The 18,427-nt window shown below is 29.1% G+C and overlaps 1 protein-coding gene across 7 annotated transcripts in view; it reads right to left on the bottom strand.

Moving 5' to 3' along the window:
* Positions 1 to 12,180: 12,180 nt before the first annotated feature.
* LOC129909158 (uncharacterized) overlaps positions 12,181 to 18,427 on the bottom strand; it is a 96,161-nt gene continuing 89,914 nt past the window's right edge. For 4 of the 7 annotated variants that reach the window (XM_055986149.1, XM_055986150.1, XM_055986151.1 and 1 more), the window contains 9 exons: positions 17,172 to 18,267; positions 16,914 to 17,113; positions 16,675 to 16,852; positions 14,638 to 14,691; positions 13,860 to 14,466; positions 13,330 to 13,801; positions 13,137 to 13,273; positions 12,615 to 12,853; positions 12,181 to 12,534 (listed from right to left, as the gene is read on the bottom strand). In XM_055986149.1, coding sequence (XP_055842124.1) covers positions 12,268 to 12,534; positions 12,615 to 12,853; positions 13,137 to 13,273; positions 13,330 to 13,801; positions 13,860 to 14,466; positions 14,638 to 14,691; positions 16,675 to 16,852; positions 16,914 to 17,113; positions 17,172 to 18,267 — 3,250 coding nt within the window. In that variant the 3' untranslated portion in view covers positions 12,181 to 12,267. The remainder of the gene's footprint in view (positions 12,535 to 12,614; positions 12,854 to 13,136; positions 13,274 to 13,329; positions 13,802 to 13,859; positions 14,467 to 14,637; positions 14,692 to 16,674; positions 16,853 to 16,913; positions 17,114 to 17,171; positions 18,268 to 18,427) is intronic. The other 3 variants (XM_055986153.1, XM_055986154.1, XM_055986155.1) reach the window with 3 other exon arrangements.

Below are 18,427 nucleotides of genomic sequence, written 5' to 3'. Positions count from 1 at the left end.
AAAATTTATGTGAAAAATTCAAAAAACCAAGTTTTTGGTTTTTTATTTTTATCTTTTTCAAAAACAAAAATTTTTCTACGAAATTTTGTGAAAACTTACCTTATTATGTCCCAAATACACTGTAATTTATTTGATTTAAAATATTAATTTGTTTACCTTATTTTGACTTAATACCAAAAAAACACCCTAATTTTCAATCGAAAATTCACGTGTCAAAATATCAGCTTTTTTCAAAAAGTCGGTGGGCATTTCGTTCGTTAAAATGTCTATTTTCTGATGGTGTAAAAAAAATTTACATTAGTATACTATAGAACATGTTCTCGTAAAATTCAAAAAATGAAAAATGCTTGAATTCGAAAAATTTTTTTTATCATTGTTTACAATTTTGGCCTATTTATTCAAATTTACACTTTAATTACTCAAAAAACGAAAGATTTCATGTAACATTGATAAATCTTACGTTTTTTGAGTAATTAAAGTGTAAATTTAAATAAATAGGCCAAAATTGTAAACAGTGATAACAAAATTTTTTCGAATTCAAGCTTTTTTCATTTTTTGAATTTTACGAGAACATGTTCTATAGTATACTAATGTAAATTTTTTTTTACACCATCAGAAAATAGACATTTTAACGAACGAAATGCCCACCGACTTTTTGAAAAAAGCTGATATTTTGACACGTGAATTTTCGATTGAAAATTAGGGTGTTTTTTTGGTATTAAGTCAAAATAAGGTAAACAAATTAATATTTTAAATCAAATAAATTACAGTGTATTTGGGACATAATAAGGTAAGTTTTCACCAAATTTCGTAGAAAAATTTTTGTTTTTGAAAAAGATAAAAATAAAAAACCAAAAGCTTGGTTTTTTGAATTTTCACATAAATTTTGAGGTTATGTGAAAAAATTGTTAATACAAAAGTTGTAGATCTTTTTATTACCTACAACTTTGCCATACAACTTTTTTCTATAGGATTTGTAGTTTTGTCGGAAATCGAGAAATACCATTTTTTACCATTAAAAACTCAACCCACCCACTTCCCGAACTCGGCTCGCCCGTAATTTATTTTTCCTTTAATTTTCATCATATTCACCTCCTTTTTCAATGGGTTTCATTCTACTATGATTTTTTTTGGTTTCAAAAATTATCGACCCTGGTCTATTATGTTCAACTCCGAGTGAAAAAAATGGCCCTTAGTTTATTGAAGTTGATTCTACAATAATATAAATACAAATAAAAGGAACCTTTAAGATGAGACTAATGTTTCAACAAAAATCCAACCCTGAATAATGGGATAATATTGATTAATACAATTTTATGATGTCAAAGAACGTTCGAGATACAATGACTGTTGCCAACTGCTTAAGGTTATTGGATCTTCAACCTTTTAATAAATGGATAGAAAGAATGTACTTACGTTTTAACATCACAGATATTATAAAGCTGATCCAATTCATATCATCATATTCGAATTTAACGGCCATACTATTCACTAGTTTAAAAAATAAATCTGGATGTAAAGAAATTGAAATGTTAAAAATTAATCCAAATCCATAATATTCACTACTTAAAATCCAATCGTAAATCCAATTTTTTAAATCCAATCTAGTTAAATCCAAATAAATTTAAACTGCTCTCTGGAGGTCTATTTAACTTTATAAATCCAGATGTAAAATTCATTTTCACAGTGTTCAGTTGCTTTGTCAAGTATTTTGAGAAGGAAAAATAAAGATAAATGCAAACTATACAAAATTTATTGAATAATCACATAATTGAACAAAAAATTAAATCTCTGCATGTATGAAATTCGGATTTGAGGGATTGGATTTAAAATTAACATTAATCCAAAATAAATCCAGAGTGAATAATATGGCCGTAAGTGTAAGAAAAACTATTTTTTCCCATTTCTGAAGTAACTTTACATTAGACTGTTGGTTGGTGTGAACAGAAACTAGTTTTTAGTAAAAGTACACTGCTGTTCCTGAATTTTAGTTATTACTATTAAAAAAGGAAAAGCAGTTTCGAGTTGTATAATTTATTTTGAAAACAGTTGATTTTATAATAAATTACAAGACGATATTTTTTAAAAATGTCCGCAAAGACCAAAGTAATCGAAAAATGAGACCTACTTACTATCAACTCGGGAAGAAGAGCATGGCATGAGTAGATGATAGTACTAGATTAACCAAAACATCTACTAGTAATAAAACACCACCTCCAATGGAACAGGTCTATAGTACTATTATGGTTTCTTAAGCAAGATATAAAAGAGACTCTAACTTAATCAGCTTGTTAAGCAAGATTCGATATTTTTTTCTTATTAATTGCACATTTCTTGCACGCACATACAATCCTTCTGAAAACTACGGACCTGAAGAAATCCTAGATTATCCATTGACGTCGGACTGGGATACAAAATGCATGAATCTTTTTTTATGGAATCATGTTGATGATGTGATGTGCAATACCTATAATTATTCCTAAGATACATTTTATTCTTGTATATTGACTTCGTTTCTCTGATAAGACTAACTGTTGCATAGAACGAATGATTGGTGGTTACCGGCGAACTTGTTTTTTAATGTAAATATTTATTCTTAGATATTTTTATTCTGGAGAAGATGCATTCAGTAGGGATCCGGTTTCTGCAAAGGTTTTTAAAAAATTGCATCAATTTATTGACTTATTTCTTTCTTTTGTTTCAAAGTTGGTTTCCTTCGAAGAAATGAATTAAATTCATTAATTTCTTATTAAAACCGATTCAATCCTCTGTTTAATCTTCTCAAAGTCAAAGTTCTAGAAAAATTTACTTATTTCTCCTGTATTTTACCTACATTTTAGCAATGTTAGCAATTGACTTGTAATTTATAAATATTTTTATTATATTATCACTCATGTGTCATGTGTGATTTTTTTTACTTTGAAAAAAAAAAAAAAAAAACAACAAAACAAAAATAATAAATCCAGTCAAATGTATCGGAAATTATTCCGTAACCAAGACTTTTGAGATAAGAAATCAAGTGATTGGAACATTGACTTGGTTAATTTGTTTGTAGCAAAAATTTATTAAGAGGATAGAAAAGAAATGTGATATTCAATCTCAGTTATTTGATTTTCAAAATTTTTGTTCCATATGAAATGATAGGTAACCGTCACATAAACCTAATTCAAGAATCCCAATCAGAAAAAAAATGTTTATAGGAATGTTTCCTCTTCTATACCTTCTTTTTGTTAAATTGTTTGGTTTCCCTAAAAAAAGACAAATAAATTGTCAATGGAAAATTTTTGTGACAAAAACATAAATGTGTGTTGGGATGGGAAGAACATTCCCGAAAGGAAAATTCCCAAAATTAAATTCTAAAGAATATCTTTGAAAATCAGGTATAAAAAAGGTCATCATCATCGGACATCAATGGTTGATCTTGTTTCTTTAAATAGTCTTCGGATCGTGGTAATTTTCCATGAGAACTAGAATGAGGATTGTAAAAAATGATGAAATTCGTCAGGTTTATTTCCCAATCCAAAACAAAATTTGGTTTGGTTGCACAAAAACTATTATTTGTTTTCCAGAAGAGTGATGAGATTAAAATTTTGTTGACAGATAACGTGAATACAACATATTTTGAATGTGTTGATTTGATAGAAAATCCAAAGATGGAAAATTTTTCACGCTTAGGGACTCCTTACTTAGAATAGAAGTCGAATTCAAGTAGATGTTGTAAGATGATGCAATTTGCTACAGAGTAAAACTCATTTTTTATTTTGATAATATTAAGTAAGTAAGTATTTGCCTTTGTTTTTGGGTTGCATTCACGCATCATAATTTAGGTACCTACTTATTTCTAAATCGGGCTAGTGAGAAACATGATACCCTACCCTACCATTCAAATTTCGAATAAAGGTTAGCTGTTATCCTGAATGCTTAATTTGTTTTATTGAGATATTAGAAGCTTTTATAAGTGAACAAGTGGGTACGTAATTAACGGTGCTTTTGGTTTGGTTAAGATTTGATTATTATTTATCTCATAGATCTTTTAGTTTTTTTTTTTTAAGAAATACCCCTATTCAGGTTGAAGCACTCTAGGGGAATTTCCTCCGTCAAGTAAGTATAAGTGAATACACTTTTTCTTAGAATGTGAAACATAACTGTGTGATAAGGAGTCTGGTTTAGAATTAGTTATTTGGCCGTATCCAGCTGATAAGTAGCCTTAAAGAAGATAGTTCTAATGAACAGTATAATGAAAATTAGAAAAAGTAAAAAATTTGTTTCAGTGCTTTTGACAAAAAAAAATTTATAAACGAAAAAAATCGGTTAAACGAAGCAAGAAAACCGATATAGTTTTGAACTAACTTCAGCCCAAATCTAAACGAAATTCACAAACCGTCTACGCAGTGTAAAATTAACCTTTTTTTCATCCATCGTGTAAATCATGAGACTCATATTGGCTTCAATTAAAATTGTCTATTAATGGACATAGAAGCAATAAATGTAGTTTTTTTGTAGAATTATTCATACTTAATATATATTTCAAATTGAAATTCCATTTTGCTTATGCAAACAAAAAAATCAACAAATTTAAAATTTAAAATGATGCATTTAGTTTAACTATAGAATTTAGATTTAAATAAAAATATATTTCTCTTGACAACCGTGAGACGACTTTTCTAGATTATCCCATAAAGATTAATTTTGTTTTAATAAAAAAATTTAAATATATTTAATTTTATTTTAAATACCTATTATTTAGATTCTACTTGGATTTAAATAAAATTCAATCTACTACTTCTCCTCCCTGGTTTATGGACTATTATTATCAGCAATACTTTTATACGTAATGGCTTGCCCCCCAAGAGCGTTGGACCATATTCTGCTGACGCAGTTTCAGCAATGAAATTAATCAAAAACAATAACAATTGATGAGCTTAATTGATGAAAAAATACCCAATAATGTGTGTTCTTATCAGTGTTTTTTTGTTTTTGTTTTTATTTTTGATTTTTGCAATGAGGACTATCGCATACAAACACGCTAACTAACAACGTGTTGAAAAGACCCCTAATGAAGATTCATATACAAATTAATCACGTTCCAATGATTCTGTAAATGGAAAATAGGTATAAGCAAGTTAATAAATTCAATAATAAATTACAACAGCATACAGATGCGTTAAATTGTTTAAAATTGTTTTTTGTCTTGAAGGATTTAAGTAGGATCAAATCGAAGGTTGATGGTTTGAGCAGGTTTTGTTACTTGAGATTCATGTAACTTTAGAATACAGACTGAGGAAATCCTTTATCCCTCACAAAATTCTCCTCAGGACCGAATTTAATTTTCACCAATTTTTATTAAAAATTATTTGAGTTTTAAATATTTAAGAAGATATATGTAAGTTGTCAGCTTTGGTGGCCATATGTAACACGTTTTTTCAATAAGTTTAAAAAATCATAAATTGTTAAAAAAAAACAATTTTCTAAATAAAAAAATTAATTTTTTTTTGTAAAAATTTTAAAAATGAGTTTTTGTAAAGTTTTAAAATAAAAGGTTTTTCAATATTTTTTTTTTATAGAAAAGAAACATTTACATCAGGTAGATTTTAAGGCAAATAATTTAAAGGAGAATGGGCAAGTTTGTATGAAACGTGGACGTTACGCGGCCAGGAATGATTTTGTTATTTTTTGATGTAATTAAGGTTTACATATATTGTGCAGAAGTTTTATCCCTGTGACGTATTTCAATAACGGATAAAATGCATTTTTGCATTTAACACTTTATATATGTCTCAATGTTATAACTCAATTGTGTATTTTAAGTGCAAAATATTATTTTCTGTCATTTTCCCTGAGTCTGAAGACCTTTATCTTGAATATCCAACCACTAGAACCCAAACTATAAGCATTTTAAAACAACAAATTCAAGCCTATTTTTAGAGTTTTGTTGTTCAATTTTTTGTTACTTTGAATTGTTTGAAAACTTTCGAACCTGAAATGGTTGTCTTAAAAATCTTATATTATGAGTTCTATTGGTCGGATTTTCAAGATTAATGTCTTCATGCTCAGGGAAAATGACAGAGCATCATATTTTATATTCCAAATAAAAATATAAATCAGTTTTTCCTTCATACATTGAACAATGCATTAACAATACTAATACTGCATTATCTTGCATTCTTAACGGAATACAGCGAAACGTCCATAGTAAAAGTTTTTCCTGGGCTATAATTCTTTCATTTGATACCAATTTTATTGATGGCCGCTCAACGTCCAAAATGCCCATTCTCCTTTTTGTTTCTCCGCAAGAAAATTACCCGATTTTGTTTCATTACAAACTTTAAAAAAAAATCGATAGAAAGAGAGAATGCAGGATCGATTTTTTTTACTTTAAGGAAAAGTCATGCTTGATTGTTATCGATAATATCGAATTTACCCTATAATAACTTTCACATATCGCCAGCAAAAAGCAACACTTTGCTTTCAAACATGTGTCAAACATTTTTATCTATTTTTCATAGATTTCACACACGCATCTTTCAAATAGATTCCTTCATTTAACCTCAGGGTTAATTCAGTATATTTGATGAGTTAACTCAGAGTTAACCCCGGGATCAAAATTGACTATTATAATAATACTTTTTATCAAAACAGAAAAACCGACTTCTATGGAATGGATCGAAGCTTAAAATTATATGGTTTTTTTTTCATGGATGCCTAGTCAAAATTTGGATCAAATTGAAATGGGACAATGCTGGAATTACCAGCTATCAAAATCATCAAAATCGGTTAACACAGTCGAAACTTCTGAGATCACAAACAAATTTAAAAAATTTTAAAAAAAATATACTTCTTCCTTTTTGAAGTCTGTTATCACTTCATTAAACATTCAAAAACTAGACATTTTTGGATTATAAACTGCAACAAAATATAATTTGATTTTTTTTTTGTCTATTTCATTATAGCTGGAAAAGTGATGAAATGATAACTTTCTATTGCGCTTTGCTTGATTTTCATTAAAAGATTGATAAGTTTTGACAAGAAAAAAAAAATCATCGGTCTTATCTCGAATCTGCAGGGGATTTCAGTCTCTCTAGAATTATTTCACTTTACCGATTTGATTAGTAACAAAAATCAAAATGAAAAAATTCACACTCAAACCAATTTATTCTGAAGGGAGTACCTATCATTGTCTCGATCCCCAAATTTCGAAAGAAATTTGTATACCACACCCTATTCCCCCTATACCTAAAAGAAAATACTATCTTATGTTTTTTTAAGTAATCACTAGAAGTCGGTGTAAATCTCCAATATTTTTCTACAAAAAAATTTTACATCGATTTACTAGAAAAATCCATCTTGTTTGGTTGCTTACGTAATTTATTTTCTAAATAAGAACTTTGGTATAAAAAGTAAAATTACACGTCCTACATTCCTTCTAGCATCTAGCAGGGCGTCCTATCACCCGATTCCAGATTAATTCAATAAGAAAATTACGACTTCAAAAAATACCCCCAACAGATTGTTTATACTTTCATATATTTCCGATGAACACTGATAAGCATTTGCAATATATAAATAAATAAAGTTTGTTTATTTAATTGATAATAATTATGGTGATTAGAATTAATAGAAAACAATCACCCTTGCACAATAAAATTGATACAAGGAAAATTACCTATATGAGAGCTAGGAAAAATTACAAGGGTGTCGGTATTTTATTTTATAGCTTCTTAGGTAACTGCATGCAGATTATAAAACTTGCAAAGTGACGGAAACCTACCGATTAAGTACGTTTCACATATTCAGGGTCATGAAAGATTAATTTTGTGTTTTTATTTATACCATTATTGAAGATCTTTTGAGGGTATAAATATTATTATTAATAAACTATATAATAATGTACACGTATAAGTGTTTAAAATAAAAAAAAAAATAGAATTGTTAAACAACAAAATAATTATGATTATTTAAGAAAGGAAACAATAATAAATAACAGAGAGATCTAGAAATTGATAGTAATAGACAGTAAGTGACGCAAAAATGACAAAATATTTCTTTGGTGAGAATTTAAAAATTTCTTCATCTCACAATCAATTAAAAATGGAACAGTTATTTTTAAGAGGTCTATTTTTTGCTGGCTTATCTATGTTTATGATTTTCGCATAAAGTTTTATGACTTTAATGACGCAAACATGAATAATAGAAAATGATCAGTAGATAGAAGTTTAATGCATGACGAAAAGGTTTCTTAAACTGTTTGATTTTTTTTTAAATAAAGATCCAATAAGAAGAAAGAAAAACCCTCGTTATTAATTTTGTTTAATATCCCTGGTTTAAATTAAGTAAAATAAAAGTTTTAGTTCTTTTTGCAAGGCTCAAAAGTTATTTTGACTTTAAGCTCACTTATTTGCAATATTTATGTTTCTTACATTTGGTAGGAGTTATCTTCGGACCAAAGTTTTGGTTTAAGGACATGCGATACAAGAATAACAAATTTTTTGTATTCCATATGAGTTGATTTTTTAAAATGTAACCCACTTTTAAGAAAATCCTTAAGATTGTTTTTTTTTTTTAATTAATTTTTGTAAACATGTATTGTAATTGAAAAAAAAAATTTAGTTGGTATTTTATTCCATTATTATTAGACAAAAGGCCAAATAAGTTGTTAAAGATTTATTTATCTTAGTGACTACAAAGAATGTTTATTATTCGTAAAGAAAATCGACCTCGAGGTAACAATTACACCATATTTTTACATATATCTATTGTTTTTTTTGTAGATAAAACAGTCCTTTTATAACTTGGGAATGGCTCGCACTTATTTTTGTAGTTCAAAGAACTTATTTGATAGCTGACAATTGTAAATTTAAAATTTTGGTTAAATTATCAGAACAAAAATCGATACAAAATTCTTTCCGAACCTTTTTTTTTTTTAATTGAATACATATTAAAAATGATAAAATGATGAGCAATATCTGTCTGTAAAATTTGAATTAAATCGGTACAGCCAATAATGCAAGCTATAGGTACGCTAAACAAAAGCGCGTGGCAAAACTAGTGGACTACAAAGTCTTTTCCATTAGAGGATAGTATTACTACCATTAGAAGTAAGATTATAAAAATTTGATGTATCCAATAAACGAATATTATAAATTTGTCCTTATATCATTCATATTCTAAAAAGAAAGAATAAAACACTCAAAACACGTATTGAAGTTTACATATTTGTATTACTTTATTATCCATTTTTCTCAAATTAAATACTATATTTTTAAATATTTATTAATTCTATATTAATAATTCTAGTTAAAAAGTTAAGTACAGTAGTAATAATATTTTATTTTTTATATATTAATCATTATATTATTTTAATATATTATTTTAATATATCCGTTTTATTTTATTTTTTTGTTTTATTTTAATAATAATAAATATATGTTATATTTCAATATTTTTTTTTAAAATAATTTATTAATAAATGTTGTGTATAACTCAACTTGTTTTAAATATTTGTAATTTCTTAAAATAATAAACATTTTTGTTTTATGCATTATATGTATGTATCTGCCAATTAAATAAACAAACAATAAGAAAATACAATATTTTTTAAATATTATAAAAAAGATTAAAGTAAAAACCTTATATAATAATTATAATTTTAGAAAATATCCAATAAATTTTAATTTGTGTATAAATAATAAATTAAAACAAATATTATAAGAAAAAAATGTACAATTGTATTTCGAAAATTATTTAAACAATCAGAAAAAAACTCAATCATATTCATTCAACACAATTTTTATAAATTAAATTAATTAAACCACATTCATTCCATTAACATTCCCTTAAATTTATCATTTTTGTATTCTTTTTGTTTTGTGTATTTATTTTGTTGTTGTATTGTAATAGAAAAAGAAATTGATTGTAGTTTTTTTTTTTGTTAATTGTATTAAATGTAAAATGCTTATATATTTTTAAATGTTTTTCGATTTCTGTTGAGTTTCTATGAGTGTGTATTTTTATTTTACATTTACAATTGCTTGGTGATTTTTCTATTTATAAATGATGAGTGTTTTAATGTGTGTGGTTATGGCTTGTGGTAAATTATTTCTATAAACTTTCTTTTAACTACGATTTTAAGGATATTTTTTTATGGACTTTCGTTATTTTTTTTATTTATTTTAATATATTAATTTAAAAACAAAACCTTAGTTCAAAGCAAATTTAAAAAGAAGGAGAATTCAAACGTAAATAATGTGAAATGAATAACAAATTTTAATGAAAAGTAAAGTCAAAAATTAGTGTCTTAAATTAAAACATTGCTCATGGTTTTTCAATTATGAATCATTAAGACTTCTTAAATCACTGAGTTCAACTGATAATAAATTTAAATAAATGAATTACAACAAAAATACAATTCAACAAATTGAGAACAAGAATAGGCAAAGAAGTAAGAAATTTAATTCAGGCATGTCCTTCCTCATAGTGACTAAGTGAAATTCTATTAACTTTTTATATGAACCACAATGAAAAGGGAAAATTTTAAAAATCCACCGTGGAATCTGTGCCTAGTTTGGCAATGGATAAACTTTTACAAGTCCATGCTTTGAATTCTGAAAAAAAAAAAAACATAAAGACGTTGTAAAATATTGCTCGGTTATCAATTGACTTCAAGTTGTTGCTTGCAAAAAAGTCAAGTCTTTTCAACTGGCCGCGTATGCTAACTTTGGTAATCCTCGAATCCATATGAGAAATTATCGAAAACAGGTTCGGGGTTAGATGACAAAGTTGAGCGACAAATTTGTATGAATAGAATTTCCTTGTGTCGCACATTTTTGAAAAAAGAAAGAATGTTTTGAAACCTAAATTGAAGTTACTCATTACATACTTGAATGAATATTAAAAAAAATCACTATTTAAGAAAATGGACTTTCTTTACCCCGACCCTTTATTTATTTTGCTCATATCCCGAAAACGCTTTTTTGGAACTGTAATTTTTTTTCTGCCAAGAACAAAAATTTGTGAATTTGAGCCCCCAATATGTACAAATACAATCGATTTATTTTTTTAAGGGTAGTCGAGTTCTGAGAGCTACGACTGAATTGAAAAAATTTTATCCAAAAAATTGGAGGTACTATGCCGAAATCTTAACAAAAAATTCGTCAGGTTATTCATTGGTCACTCCTTTGGTCAAAAGACCATTCTCCCCTAAAGTCGAAGCCTGTTTCCATGCCTTTTTTTTATTGGGAGACTATATACTACAAAAGAAAGGTTTTTTTTATTCAATGATATATTTGCTTTCTTGTTAAAAATGAGTGATTAAGAAATCTAATAAGCTTTGGCAACTTTTTATATGCAAAATAACATTTTTTAAATTGTTTCTATTTTTTTTTTAATTTTAAATAAAAACAATTTCTTTATTAATTTAAAAAAAATAATTGATTTCAATGGGTTTCACAGAATAAGCTTTTGTTAAATTTAATGAAAAATAACAAACAAAAAATATTAAATAAAATAAAATTATTTATAACAAAATTAACATTATTTATAAAAAATATCAAACAAAATTTAGTTGCTAATATGTTTATAATTAATTAAAAAACAATCATTCAAACTATGTCATTTTTTAAATGCATTTCAATCAATAATTTTTTTTTTATATAATTTTGCGGACACTGTCTATGAATTTGTTTTTTTTTTTTTATATATTTAAATATTAGCTCAAAAATTTTTTTAATTTATGAATATTATTTTAATAGTAATTAGTATTTTTTTTATGCACAAACATTTATACGAAACAACTAGAGAGATAGGGTATTTACTACAGTTACAAGAATTTTTCATTTCATTTGTTTTTTCTTTTACTTTTTTTTTCTACTTTCAATGTACTATTTGTAATGTATGATGTGGTAATATAGCTATAGATACTTTTTTTAAAAATGTGTCCTTAGATAATAGTTTAATTTTTAATATCTTTATCGTATTTTTTGTTATTTTTTTAAATTTTACTGTAACTAAGAAGAAAGAGTTAATTATAATTTTTAGTTTTATATAAAAAAAATGTTTTCTTTTTAAATACCTTCAAAGTTTATATTTTTATTTAAAAATAGAAAATTAAATTCTTTGCTGTTTTTTTTTTCTTCTTAATTTGTTTAATAAATTAATTAAATCAGTCCATTGTATGTGTGTATGTTGTGTGTTTTTTTTTTTTTTCTCTTTTATCATATCTATCAATGTAGTACAGTAAAGGTCGATTTTTGTTGGTTGTTGTTTGTAATTTTACTTTTTCTTAGCAGCCTTCTTTTCAGCTTTACGTATGGCTTTTTCACGTTCACGTCGTTCACGTTCTTGATCTTTACGTTCCTTTTCAATGCTTGCCTTGAGATCTTTCAATCGACGTTTGAGGCGTTGTTTATCATCGCCAGAAACGCCAAGAGTTTTTAAGTCCTTGGAGTCTAGAGTTAGTAGAGCACCGCCTTCGACATTGTGCTCTTTGAATACCGGAATGTAGCGATCAAGATCGATGCCCATTAGCCAGTGTCCCACCTGAGAAAGGTTTAAATTTTTTTTTTTTTCAATTTTAAGGATTTTTAACACATACACATAAACAGAAGAACAACAATTACCTGTTCTTTGGTCCACTCATGCACAGGTCCGCCTTTATAATTGTGTGTGGATTTCCTTTCTGAGAAACTACTACTCGATCCTGATAAATCCATACAACGACTTGGCGAATAGCCGGGCGATGTCGAACCAGACGACATGCTTGTGGGGGACGGTGGACCTTGTTGATGCGACAACTGTGATTGTTGCTGCCATGGAACTGTACCAGGCGGAGAAAGGGATTGAGGAACAACGTTTTTAACTATAAGGCATTTAGGTGTTTTGACATTGTTTGTTTGTGTATTTTTTTGTTTTGTATTTTTTGTTTGTTTCGATTAAATTGGAACAGGAAACGAAAAAGAAAAAAAGAAATTAAACGGTCAAAAACTTAGAAACACATCTAAAACCACATCAAAAAGAAGTAGCAATAGCAAGCGCGTATATTTTATACTTTTTTAAAAATTTTGTTTTCTAAACGCATTCAATTTGAGAAATGAAGAGAATAAAACAATCAAAGCGAATGCAACAAAATGCATGGCAATTACCTTTTGGTTGGGCTTCGTTGACGGCCTGTCGAATTTCATTAATCAACGTTTTGGCACTGATTGCCGCTGAACTTTGGCTTTTATTAATTTCGGTGTAATCATCGCTGGAATGTCGGGATGAACCATCACCGAGGCGTCTACAAAATAAGAATTTAATCAATTTTTTGTTAGCTCATTTAGGAGTTTAACATACCTTTCCCGATCAGATAACACTTGATTCAACTGATCGGTAAAAGATGCCGGTGGCGCTTTGTTGCCTCTCCGACGACTTGGATACATCCAATTCTCAGTTTGATCATTTTCTGAGAGCTTATCATTGGAACCAAGTATACTGTCGTATGAGCTATTGAGATCCTTGCTAACACCAAACGATGAATCACTGCTGGTGGTTTTAAAGATATTTGGTATAGTGGAATGAGTTTTGTGGTCCTTGTGCACTTGAGCGTAAAGCTGATTGATTTGTTGTTCCCGAACATATTTGTCACTGTTGTGCAAATTATGATGTCCGTTCTGGTGGTTACCATTGGATACCATAGTGGTGCCCGTTGATGATGTATCATTTGTCCCCAAATCGTCTTCACTGTCCAAGCCACAATCAGAGCTACTATTGCTCAGGCTCTTCTTACCAGTTGGTAGTTGACGATTAGCTAAACCTCCACGTGAAGCTGAAAAACATAATTTATATATGAAAAGTCTTGGCTAAGTGAATAATAATGTATTTACCCCTACCAAGATCAATCTTAGTCTTAGTCGCTGAATTATCAAGTAATTCATGTTGCGGCACAGCTGCATCCAATTCGTCCTTAATAGGAACCTTTCTCTCTACTGTGGCAGTCTTAACACCCTCACCATCAGGTGACAAATCAGAAATCTCAGTATCCGAGAGTTCAGTCTCTAGTTTGTGGAACAGCGGCTTTGGCGGTGCCTTACGAACCATTTGTGGCGTTAATTTTAACGTGGTACTATCATATGGCAGAACAACTGGGAAACCAGCTTTGCGTTGTGTCTCCTGCAGTTCGTGTTCCAAATTAATAACTCGATCTTTGAGTTTCTTTACCAGAGCATTGTATTCGGTGTCTTTTTCTTGCAATAGCTGCTGATAGAATTCCTCACGATGTACCATATCGACTTCACGTTGTTGGAATTCTCGAACCAATCGTTTGGCTTTGTTGTATTTTTTATCCAAAGCCATGTACTGACTTTGGGATTGTTGAAGCATATTTTGTAGGTTAGAAGCTTCTTTTTTAATATTTGTTAATTCACGTTCGGTTTGGCGTAAACGTTCGTTGAGTAATTCATCTTCATTGCCAGTTGTTTCTAGTTTTACAAGCTGTATAGAACATAACATCAGAATATATATTAATGAGGTTTTGCATATATATAAACGAATTAATTAACAAGTAGACAGAGTATACAAAAAAGAATCAAACAAACAAAGTTATATAATAATAAATAAAGGGATAAATTATAATAAATAAAAAAAAGACTACACAACACCCACCTTTCTTCTTAAGTTAGTGATTATGTCTTCTTTTAAAAGGCAACTCATTTCACTCTAAAAACATAAGAAAAAATATAAATAAAATAAATAAAAAATAATAGAAATAAATATTGCAAAGGGTATAAAAGAATATAACAAAGCCACGCAGCTCAAAAACTAACTAAACTATCAGCTAGATTGCATTTTAACATTTCTTTTCACTAAGCAATCGCAAAAAACGCGGGCTTATTTTAAGAGATTTGAATGCATCTAAAAAATTCCTGAAAGTTACTAATTAACTTTTGCTTATATGTATAGGGAACTAAGACCCTATCATGCACACTAGATTATGTTGTAGAATCTAAGCGAAATTCAAGGCTATATAGAAGCTTTTTCATAAAAATAAACAAAATATTTTGCAAATAATGCACCATAAACCACATGCTTTCGATAACACGTAGAAGGGTTCAATATTTGTAGGTCCATCAAGACACAATGGTAGGAAAATATTCATAGAAACGGGTTCAGATTTTTTTCCACAACTTATAATTTTGAAAAAAAAAAAAATGAATTGTATTATACATATGAACATCTATTCTGGAAAAAGGATTTTTTAAAAGAAAAATGCACATGTGTTTTTAGGTAGAGGAGTTCTCGTTAAGTAAATGCAAAAATACCAGCATGAAATTGGATCAGAAATGGAACAACTTAAAACCTTTTTAAGGTCAATCCACATATTATTTACATATTGGCAAATATTTCCAATGTAAAATTTGGTTTTCAGACGCAGTAGAGTATTTCTTTAAAAACAAAACTTTCATGCCAAAAAAGTGGAAACGATTTCGAGATCACGTGAATAGCAGACCAGGGCTGTATTCTTTAATTTGCATTTGAACCTCGTTTCAAAAATACTTCTTTGTAACTCTCTTGTACGAAAAAAATCTTTTAATTTTTTTAGACGTCACACAGCTTTGTGTTTGAATCCTGTATTAATCTGTTTTACTCCAATATCAATAACTACAAAAATTAAATTTAAATAGGGACTTCCAAAAGTTAGCTAAACAAAGAGAGCAAGAATTCGTGTTGGTATACTATGTATCTATAAGATATAACTTATTTGTTTAAAATATAGGATACCTTTCAAAATAAATTTTCTTTTCCTTCAAAATATTACGATACCAATAACATAATACACCCCTACTGGCGATGGCGAGTGCATCTGAAAATTGCATCAATTCTAAATAATGGGTATAAAGTATGCATGTGGCATAGTTTGAAGTGTTTGAAGATTCAAAACTTGGTTCTTGTAGGATATAAGATAAAAAAAAATATAATTCAAAATTTATCGGTCAGAAGAACTTTAAAAGTATAGTTTTAAGATAGTATAAGCATAAGTTGTTGTATAGAAGAAATTCTATACAAACTTTTCAGACATCTAATAACTTGATATGACACACAGCTTTTTAACTTTTATTTTTCTTCATTTTTTTTCGTTCAGCAATATAAACTCAAATAAAATCATGTGGAAAGGTGCATATATATATATAAAAAAGAACGTTGGAATAAAAATACAAGTGACTGGTCAATATCCTTAAAGGTGTTATAATAATAACGAGTAAAGCATGAGATGAGTATAAAAATAGAATAAAAAATTATTTCCTCTTTTTTGCAAAAGGGCATGTTACCAACTCTGTGATATAATATCCCTTGAAACTGAATTCAAAAGAAAAAAGAAACTAAACTTAACTTAACACACAAAAAAAAAACTAAAACAATATACAGTGGATGAAGAATGATTAAATAACGAAAACGCCAGCAAAAAAGTGTGCAAATATTATATCTAATATAAATAATTTCGTTTCAGCGAATTTCATCTAATTACCGCTTTATGCTGTTGTTTTTATTTTTTTGTATTTTTATTTGTTTAAAGCACATATCCACCAAGAACGCAATAAAATTAAATTAAATGTTTAAAATTTGAAATATATAATATATTCTAGAAACAACTATGTATGTTTTTTTTTTCAAGGATTTTTCTTTTGTTTATAAAATTCGTACCTCTTGTAGGAGTCTCTTTAGAGACTCCACTTCTTGGGAGTGTGTTGCTTCGACCTCCATTGGATGTTCAACTTGAACGGGACTTGTTGGTCCCTCAGAAACACTTGAATTGGCCGAAGCCGGTTGTGTTGAGTCTTCTGAATAGTCGAGAGTTCGACGAAGATATTCTTCTTGTTGTCTGTAATTGGTAAAAATGGCATTAACGATTTATTAAAATCGATATTTTGTTGAAGACTTACCTCTTAAGACGTTCTTCTTTTTCTTTATCGGCTTGAAGACTTAATCTTATCAATTGAGCAACTTCAGAATTCTCTGGATCTCTCTCGCGACCAATTTGAAATTTGACTAGACCAGATGTGTTGCGCAAAACTGACGCTGCATAGGCTTGAGTAACACCTACTAAACTTTTTCCATCCACTTCAATTATTTGATCATTTACCTAAAACAAAAAAGTCATTATTTTAATGGAACTTCTTTTAGAATTCATTCGAACTCACTTGAATACGTCCATCTCTAGCTGCAGCACCATTATCGGTAATTGTTTTAACAAATATTCCTAATTTCTCTAAGCCAGCATCGGCTCCCACACCCATACCAATTATACTCAATCCAAGTCCTTCGGGTCCTTTCATCAATTCCACCGGAAATACATGCATTTTTTCCACACGTTTCTCAAGTTCATATTCCGCCGAAGCGGCAACCGGATCAACATCTTCATTGCGTCGATCGTAATCGGTAACAGAGAATGTCGAAAATACTTGAATCGGTCCTGAGCTAAATCGAATCTTATTGTTCTTTTTAACTGCAATGGGCGGATAAGTTATATCGTCGTCGTCAGATTCTAGTAGACCGGGTACTTCCATCCAAAAATTGCCATCTTCAAAGTAATGAACACCACTTTCGACATAGACTTCTTTGCTTCGTACCGGAGGATACTCTGGTATATAGAATTGGGATTCGTCTAGCTGTGTGGTTGTTGTGATGGTCTCATGATCAGCTAATGAGTAATTCGAATTGTGCTTACTCGAGATAATGCTATCATCGATAGTTGTTGTTTGTAAGCTATTGTGAGTCGTGGAATCAGCAGATTCAGCAGAGACAATACTATCATGAAGGGTATCTTGTTGGACATAGGTTTGATTAAAGATGTCATGTTTGTTGTTGTATTCTGAGCCAACGTCGAAGGTTGTATTGCAGTTTACCTCTTCGTCGTAGGTTGTTTCAACTTTACTGGCAGTTACCGTTACACCAAGATCCACTTGATGAGGTTCATTGTCGATGTCAAGGAAGCTTGCCGATTCACTGTGAATGGAATTCTCTAAACTGCGATTTGGTGCTTCGAGGACATCACGTAACCATTCGGGTTCGTCTTCATCGTCGACTCTGTCGTAGTTGTTACACTTGGTGACGATGACGACGGGTTCCTCTTCTGGTTCTTCTTCGATTCTTCGCTCGTCTTCCACTAACTGATGATGATGACTAGAAATAACAATTGGTGTGGCAACAACAGTAACTGGTGGTGATGCAGCTGCTGGTGCAGATAGAATCTGCTCGACTTCCTTCGCTTGCTCGTCCGATAGTAGTGGTTGTTGTCTGTTGGAAAAGAAACACATATCGTTAGTTAAATAGGAACCATTGCATCAAAAGGTCTCATGCAAACCTTATTTTGCTTTCCAAAATTCTACAGGACAAAACATAGCAACACGTAATAAATTAAATGTAATATATTTTTATATTCGCAAGCAGTAAAGTA

The sequence above is a fragment of the Episyrphus balteatus genome, chromosome 2 (assembly GCF_945859705.1).
Source record: "Episyrphus balteatus chromosome 2, idEpiBalt1.1, whole genome shotgun sequence".
Lineage (NCBI taxonomy): Eukaryota > Metazoa > Arthropoda > Insecta > Diptera > Syrphidae > Episyrphus > Episyrphus balteatus.
This window is presented reverse-complemented; position numbering and strand designations above follow the sequence as displayed.